This window comes from Capsicum annuum, chromosome 11 (genome assembly GCF_002878395.1).
Source record: "Capsicum annuum cultivar UCD-10X-F1 chromosome 11, UCD10Xv1.1, whole genome shotgun sequence".
In the NCBI taxonomy this organism is placed as follows: Eukaryota; Viridiplantae; Streptophyta; class Magnoliopsida; order Solanales; family Solanaceae; genus Capsicum; species Capsicum annuum.
Genome location: NC_061121.1, coordinates 226,016,852 through 226,025,872, shown reverse-complemented (window position 1 = coordinate 226,025,872; position 9,021 = coordinate 226,016,852). Strand labels below are relative to the sequence as shown.

At 34.4% G+C, this 9,021-nt stretch overlaps 1 protein-coding gene across 1 annotated transcript; it reads left to right on the top strand.

Moving 5' to 3' along the window:
- The first annotated feature begins 2,217 nt into the window (after nucleotides 1-2,217).
- LOC107847664 (elongation factor-like GTPase 1) lies at nucleotides 2,218-6,329 on the top strand. The gene has a single exon (XM_016692055.2). The coding sequence runs from the start codon at nucleotides 3,076-3,078 to the stop codon at nucleotides 6,145-6,147; it is 3,072 nt and encodes a 1,023-aa protein (XP_016547541.1). The 5' UTR covers nucleotides 2,218-3,075; the 3' UTR covers nucleotides 6,148-6,329.
- Nucleotides 6,330-9,021: the final 2,692 nt, after the last annotated feature.

Genomic DNA, 9,021 nt, shown 5'->3' with positions numbered 1-9,021 from the left:
CCTTATAGTTATTTCTAGATCAATGATTGTTGAGATGAATAAAGAATTTGTGCCTTTGAAAGTGTATCAAAACAATTTGTTTGCTGTACCAATTTAAGATTCAAAGGTGTTCAGTTGTTTACCTGCGACATCACATAGTAATACTTGGAAAGACCTACAACTAAATTCATGTAGATTCTATATTCTGATTAACACTTACCCTTCTCAATGTGATAATGGATCTTTAGATTATCTCAGATCCACTTTTGAACTGTCTTGGATATAAGCTCTTTAAGTGATCATCATTTGCAGTTTGATCATAATGTGTGTAATTAAGACCAAATTGAATAGTAGAATTGTTAATTATTTTTTCCTTTTTGATTCATGTGAATGTGTTGCATCTGAGTCCGCCACGGACTCTCAATTACATTTTCCTCGTCGAGTAAATTTTGAGAGAAAGCGTAAGCATCGATCATATGGTGTATGGATGCAAGAAGGAAACGAGAGAAGAAGCAACGGTTAAACCCATATTTGAAGCGGCCAAGAGACTTGAAAGTCTTGATTTTTATTTTTTATTTTTATTTATTTTGCTTATGTTGCTTATTTACTCATTTATTGTCGCCTTTAGTTATTTATTTCATTCATTCCTTTATTTAAGCCTCGAAGCCAAGGTTGTAAATTTAATACAGGTGATGCAAACTCGAGCCAAGGGTTCGAGAGAAAAAACTAGACTAGGACAGGTGAAATGGGTCGAAAGCCCTATTAGACTAGGACAGGTCTCGTTGATTTGGGCCCAATGGCCTAAATCCCTTACTTCCTCCCCTTTCCCTCTTCTTTATGCTTGTTTGTCTTATGTGTTTTGCGAACCTAGTTAAATCTTTAGTCAAGTCACTAAAAAACTGGTTTTGCATAAATACCAAAATATTCCTAAAATCACTTTCTTTTCAAAAATCAACTTTTTTCAAGGTTAATCATAGACTATTTTCAAACAGTACGGATAGCCGCAAGTTAGCGGACGTTTTAGGTGCCTAATACCTTCCTAAAACGTTAATAGGAACCACTTACCTAGAATCTCTAATTTAAACGATTTTCCTATTTTGAATCGTTTGAAGTAACTTTATAAGAGTTTCTTAATTCCTTTTCAAAATTAAGTGGCGACTCTTTAAAAATAGAAAATTTCTCCGCAAAACAAGAATAATATAGAAAAATCACAATTAAAGCATCTGAAGCAAGCATGTTGACCATGGGCAATCTGCTTCAGCTCCTTATTGTGACTTATTATATAAGTAGTAGATACAGAGGAAGTATGGTTTAGGTAGCATCTATGTGTTGATGACAATGTTAATAGAAATTAATTATAAAATAATTTAAAATAGGTAATTTATTTATTTTAAAATTAAATAAATATTATTAGATATTTTTTGTATAATTGAAAAGTAAAAATAACAGAGAAAAACTTATTATTTTATTTTTGGAAGTTCGTTATCCCTAAATCATCGCCTTTTGAATAGGGGTGTGCATCGGTCGGTTCGATTCGATTTTACGTGTTATTGATTTGATTTATCGGTTTTCGATTTTTAAATATGTAAAATCAATAACCAACCAATAAGATATTTTCTTATTAGTTTCGGTTTAGCGATTTTTGGTCCTTAACGGTTCATTTTTTGATTTAATCAATAAGAAAATACTTGTAAAATAGAAATAGTAACAACTAACATAAAAAAATAAAATCTTAATTAACGCCAAAACCTACGCAATGCATTTTAGTTTACAAAAATTTTTAAACTTGAACTGAATGTTAGTTAGAAAAATAATTGAATCCTAATTGTTGGAAGCTATAAATACTTCAAACTTTTTATTACAATAATAGCCGAACTTTATATTGTACCTTTGTTGCCCTGAATAGGTTAATACTTTATGAATTACTGAATTATGAATTAGTAGTACATATAATCTATATACATACACATATGCATATCTATCTATCTATATAGAGAGAAAGAGAGATATTTAAATATATAACATAAATAAAGATAAAACAACAACTTGGTGTATCTTTATTGTATTATCGGTTTAACCGATAACCTGATAAGCTAAACCGATACTAAATTGTTTACCCAATTTTTTTTTATAACATCATTAAAAAATTATTAATCCAACAACCCAATAATATTTTTATCAATTCGATTTATCGATGGATTCAGTTTTTGCACCGCCTCAAAAAACATCCATCGGTGCTTTTATCTTACAAAGTTGAAACCCTAATTTTCTTCTTATGTATTTACCATCGCCGACGACACTATTGATCCACAAATACTATTGATTTTCTCTGTTTCTCATACCGATTGCATAATAATCAAGTCATGTTTGTTGGACCTACAGGCTATAACAATAATAGTAATAATCATCCCAATATTATCTCTCGACTTTCTCCAATCATTCATAGAAAAGAACCCCATAGAAATCCTCTCTTTGAGTTCAATTCTTGAATAATTCGTTTGAATTTTACCTATTCTTCCTCTGGGGTTGCAATTTCAATTTCAATTGAAATTGAAATTGAAATTGAAATTTTGACTGTGGGGTTTTTATTGCAATCATTCTTTGACAAGAACTCAATTGAAAATTCAATCCCTTTTGCCTCAAATTCTTGATTTTTCCCAACTGGGTTTGCCTCTGTGAGCTCAATTTTTGCATCATTCGTTCGAATTTTGACTCTGGGGTTGGAATTGCGATCAATATTTGAGAAGAACCCAATTGAAAATTCAATCGTTTTCCCTTAAATTCTTAATTTTCTCCATCCGGGTTTGTCTCTTTTAGTTCAATTCTTGCATAAATCGTTCGGATTTTACTTATTGTGAGAAGAATGCAGTAGAAATTTTAATCCCATTTTGTCAAAAGTCTTGATTTTCCCCAACTGGGTTTGTTTCAGTTAGTTCATTTTTTGCTTTACTTTGTTAGATTTTTACCTGTTGTGTGAAAAAGTCAGCAAATTTAGCTTATTTAAGGTGAAATAGTATTACTAAATATATAGTTATTTGGGTGGATAAGTTTTTGGGTTTATTGGAGAAGTGTTGTTATTAGTTGAGGAGATAAGAAATGGGGAATTCTGATGTTGAAAAGATTCGGAACATATGTATACTTGCTCATGTGGATCATGGGAAGACAACATTGGCTGACCATTTGATTGCTGCATCTGGTGGTGGTGTGCTTCACCCGAAGCAAGCGGGTAAACTTAGGTTTATGGATTATTTAGATGAGGAGCAGAGGCGAGCGATAACTATGAAGAGTTCGTCTATTGGTCTTGAGTATAAGGAACATTCGATTAATCTTATAGACTCTCCTGGTCACATGGATTTTTGTAGTGAAGTTTCAACTGCAGCGCGTTTGAGTGATGGGGCGTTGGTGTTAGTGGATGCTGTAGAGGGTGTTCACATTCAGACGCATGCTGTTTTGCGTCAGGCGTGGATTGAGAAGCTTACACCGTGTTTGGTTTTGAATAAGATTGATAGATTGATTGTTGAATTGAGATTGACTCCGCTGGAGGCGTATACTCGCTTGCAGAGGATTGTTCATGAGGTGAATAGTATAGTGAGTGCCTACAAGTCTGAAAAGTACTTGTCGGACGTTGATTCTCTGTTGTCTGCCCCGTCGGGACTTGTGGAAGGTGAATATCCAGATCCAGAGTTCATAGAGGAGGACGAAGAGGATACTTTCCAACCCCAGAAGGGGAATGTCACGTTTGTGTGTGCATTAGATGGATGGGGCTTCAGTATTAGTGATTTTGCCGAGTTTTATGCTTCAAAACTGGGTGCAAGTTCGGCTGCCTTGCAGAAGGCATTATGGGGACCTCGGTATTTTAATGCCAAGACTAAGATGATTGTAGGTAAGAAGGGAATTAGTAGTGGAAGTAAGGCCAGACCCATGTTTGTGCAATTTGTTCTTGAGCCACTTTGGCAGGTTTATCAAGCTGCCGTGGAAGATGATGGAGACCGGGGGATGCTTGAGAAAGTTATAAAGTCTTTCAATTTGTCTATACCTCCACGCGAACTTCAAAACAAGGATCCGAAATCTGTGCTTCAATCTGTTATGAGTCGTTGGCTTCCATTGTCAGATACAATTTTGTCTATGGTTGTCAAATATATGCCTGATCCTGTATCTGCTCAGACTTTCCGTATATCTCGGCTGCTTCCAAAGAGAGAACTCTTGGATATAGGTGCCGACCCCAATGTGCTTTCCGAAGCCGAACTTTTCAGGAAATCTGTGGAGTCCTGTGATTCTAGCCCTGATGCACCTTGTGTTGTTTTCGTTTCTAAGATGTTTGCTATTCCATCAAAAATGCTTTCGCGTGGAGAGATTATGGATGACAACGGAAATGGTGACTCTGATGAATGTTTCCTTGCGTTTGCCCGGATCTTTAGTGGGGTTCTTCATGCTGGACAGAAAGTTTTTGTGCTTTCTGCGTTATATGATCCACTAAAGGAAGAATCACAGCAGAAGCATGTGCAAGAAGCTGAATTGCAGTCCTTGTATATGATGATGGGTCAAGGGTTGAAACCAGTGGCGTCAGCGAAGGCTGGTAATGTCATAGCTATCCGAGGACTTGCCCAGTATATATTGAAGAGTGCGACTCTTTCATCTACGTTAAATTGTTGGCCTTTATCAAGTATGATTTTCCAAGTTTCACCCATGCTTAAAGTTGCAATTGAACCGTCTGATCCTGCTGACATGGGTGCACTTATTAAAGGTTTGAGGCTTCTAAACAGGGCGGACCCTTTCGTTGAGGTTTCTGTTTCTGCCAGGGGCGAACATGTTCTTTCTGCAGCTGGTGAGGTGCACCTAGAGAGATGCATTAAAGATTTAAAGGAGAGATTTGCAAAGATAAACTTGGAAGTCTCTGCTCCGCTTGTATCTTTCAAAGAGACCATCGAAGGAGATAGTGCTAATCCCTTAGAAAATTTGAAGCTATTGAGCCGCAGCTCTGATTATTTGGAGAAAGAAACGCCAAATGGAAGATGTGTTGTTAGAGTGCGTGTTATGAAACTTCCAACTGCATTGACGAAGCTGCTTGATGAAAGTTCGGAGTTGCTTGGAGACATCATTGGAGGTAAATCTTTGCAGGATTGTAAAAGCTCGGAAACTCTCAGAGGTAGCATCGTAGAAGATGAGAATCCAATTGAAGCACTCAAGAAACGCCTGATAGATGCTGTGGAGCGCGACTTTTCTACTGGATTTGATGAGACGGAAAAGGATAGGATTGAGAAATGTAAGAAAATGTGGCAAAAATTCTTAAGGAGGATCTGGGCTTTGGGGCCTAGGCAGGTCGGTCCCAACATTCTCCTCACCCCAGACGTGAAAGGGAAGAGCGATGATACTTCTGTTCTTGTAAAGGGTTCCCCTTATGTATCTGAAAAATTGGGCTTTACAGGTGACAATGATGACCGCAGTGCATCACCAGAATCATCAACTAGGGTAGATCAGACCCTTCTACGAGAAGCTGAGAATCTCGAAAGCAGTATATTATCTGGATTCCAGTTGGCTACAGCATCTGGCCCTTTGTGTGATGAACCGATGTGGGGTTTGGCGTTTGTTATTGAAGCTTTCATATCTCCATTAGCTACTCAACCAAATGATAGTGACACACCTATTCCACAGCCAGAACAATATGGACTCTTCCCTGGACAGGTTATGAATGTCGTTAAGGAGGCCTGCAGGGCTGCTGTTCTCCAAAGAAAACCTCGCATTGTGGAAGCCATGTACTTTTGTGAGCTGAACACCCCACACGACCAGTTGGGCAACACTTATACAGTTCTTAATCGCAGGCGTGCCCATGTAGTAAACGAAGAAATGCAGGAAGGTTCTTCGTTGTTCACTGTGCATGCTTATGTGCCAGTTGCAGAAAGCTTTGGATTCTCCGACGAGTTGAGGAGAAAGACTTCTGGAGCTGCAAGTGCATTACTCGTTCTTAGCCACTGGGAAGCCCTTCCAGAGGATCCTTTCTTTGTACCTAGAACCGAGGAGGAGAAAGAAGAATTTGGAGATGGTGCCAGTGTACCGCAGAGTGTAGCAAGAAAACTCGTGGATTCTGTGAGACGAAGGAAAGGTCTTCCGGTAGAGGAAAAAGTAGTACAATTCGCGACTAAGCAGAGGACTTTGGCTCGCAAGGTGTAGACGCTTAATGCATATTTGGTTGTGTAACAGTTTTAAATCAACCAACATTTATTTTATACTGTTATTTATTAGAAGGAAAGTTTTGTTAGCATATACTGTAATGGCACTAGAAGAGTTTTTTTTGAGTTCTTTTTGTATGCAATTTAATTGACAGATATAAACCACTAGACAACTTTCTATTTTCTTGGTTTCTTTCTGTATTTCCTTCTTTTTATTCAATGCATTTGTGCCTTTGAACAATTTATTTCAATACATGTTATGCTTGTATCAGTACACACTTTCATTGTTTACCAATCATAATATGTAGACCACTTAAGGTTGCGTTACGATGATAACTGATAAATATTCCTTCATTCTTAAGCTAGAAAGTCTCGGGTTGAATTCTAATCTTGAAAATGACATATGTTAGGCCATTCTTAGCTAGAAGTTGTTGTCATGTGATCAAGAGGTCATGTGTTCAAGCCTTGGAAACAACCTCTGGCAAAAATGCAAGGTAAGAATTAAGACTGCGTACAATACACCCTTATGGTGGGGCTCTTCCCCAAACCTTAAGCATAGTGGGAGCTTTAATGCACCGGGCTGTCCTTTTATTTTCTTAGCTAGAAGTCTCGGGTTGAATTCTAATTTTTAGAATGACATATCCTATTTTATTCTTAATTAAAAGTTTTGAGTTGAATTCTAATTTTGAGAATTTAGTGCTTTAGATCCTGAATAAGACTTTCCAACACGAATATGAATTAATCAAATCCTAAAGTAAATGATGAATATTGTGTGGAGAACAAGAAAAACAAGTCACAATATGTGGACTAATGAGAAAGATCTAACCCTCTTTTTCCTTTAAATTTCCCCTTCTTCTTTGACATTTTCATTGCATATTATTTAATTATTCTAAGCACATATAAAAGTTTCAAATGAAAATAATGGACTTCAAATATGTCAATCAAATAATTAACATGGCACATGTGATGTACATCATCAAAATATTAAATTATTTGATTAACCTTACACAAAATTACCTTCTACACTTATCTTTTTCTTTCCTTTCAATTCTTTTTCCTATTCTACTCCTAATAATATTCATAAATGAATTAGTTTTGGTAATGAATAAACATTATTGTATGTAAATCGTGTGCATAATAGACATGGATATTCTAGTGCATTTTTTACCATTTGAATAAGAATAAATATATTTTCGAACTTAATATCTCATTCTGTACATGTGCGATACATGTATGTAGATTAATTGTATGTAGAGTTATATAATATATAATTTTATAAAATAATATCATTACTATTACAATGAATTTTTAAGTAAATAGTTATATATACATACAATGATAAATACTTTTTAAGTAAATAGTTATATATACATACAATAATAAATACAAGTTTATATGAAAAGATCAATGTGAATCAACATATGGTGACTTTTTTCAATTAGGTCAGAATGACTAGATCATGTCAACCAACGAACAAAGTTTTAAAGGTAGGATTTAAAAAATATAAATTATTTTATACTTCTATCACTTTATAATATGTAGTTTTACACAATCAACCAACATATATAATATGTAGTTTTACAAAATCAACCGACATATATTTCAAATATATGATTTTAGATAAGCTTGAAATGATTTAAACTTGATCATAATTCCACAATAGATCAAATCCATTTGCCCACTGAAATTAAGTGGATTTTTTTTTTTTTTTTTTTAATGATGTGTGGACTTATGTAATTAGTCAATTTGTTCGTGATAAAGAGAGGAAGTATACACTTAAAATTCCTCTTGCCCACTGAAATTTATAGGTTGGGAATTTAGATTATTATCAAAAGAGAAATTTCATGTGATAATAACATTAACCTAACTATAGCACCATGGTTAATTTAGAAAACTCATTCCATCTAGTATAAAGTCATCTTTTAATTGTACGTAGATGTGTGAGAATTTAGATTTAGAAAACTAATACCTGGATTCTCACAAATCATCTAGAATTTATGTGTGAGAATTCACACACAGTTTTTATCGAGCTGATAATTATTTCTTCATTTTAATTAGAGATTTCAATTTGAATTCAATAAATTATTTAACCATTGATTCGAAAAACTGAAATCCTAATATAGATTGAATCCAAACTTTTGACGCTAAAATAGGTATGCTAGTTTGGGTCAACCCGAAATCCAAACTTTGTTTGAATATATGGTTTGGATTTTGAATTGGACTTTGATTTTTTTTTTTTTTTTTTTAAATATGAGCATTGGATTGGATATCGGATTTAGCAGTATGAATTTTCGGTTATTTGTTAGTACTTTACGATCCTACCTATTATAGTATTAAATCAAATATTAAGTTACCGCGAAGAGGCAGCAGGGTTGCCTCAATCCTTGTTAATTGTAGAAAATTATATACTCTAAGGAGCAAACTATTCGATGAATTGAGGTTCTTAATTTTTATGGATTGTCTTTAAGTTTAAGGCTAAAAAATCAAAATCGAAAATTTGAAATATTCAATCAAATTAATTCAAAATTGAACTTAAAAAGTCCAATTCAATTCGAGTTTGTTTAGACTGAATTTTGAATTGTTATTTCTTCAATCGAAAAATAAGAAATTCAAATCGAATTTTTCATATCCAATCCAAACTACACAAATGCATACCCCTACTGATACCGAATGATAAACGATCAAAGCTTATTATTCTAAATTCTATACAAATTCTAATCACATGATTTTCCTAATCATAGGGGTTTACGTATTATAAAGAACAATCTTCTATTGATCAATAATTAGCATGATACACACGTTATGCCCTAATAATAGTAAACAGCAAATTAACTTAATATAATTAAACATCAAATTGTCCATGAAACTAACATGA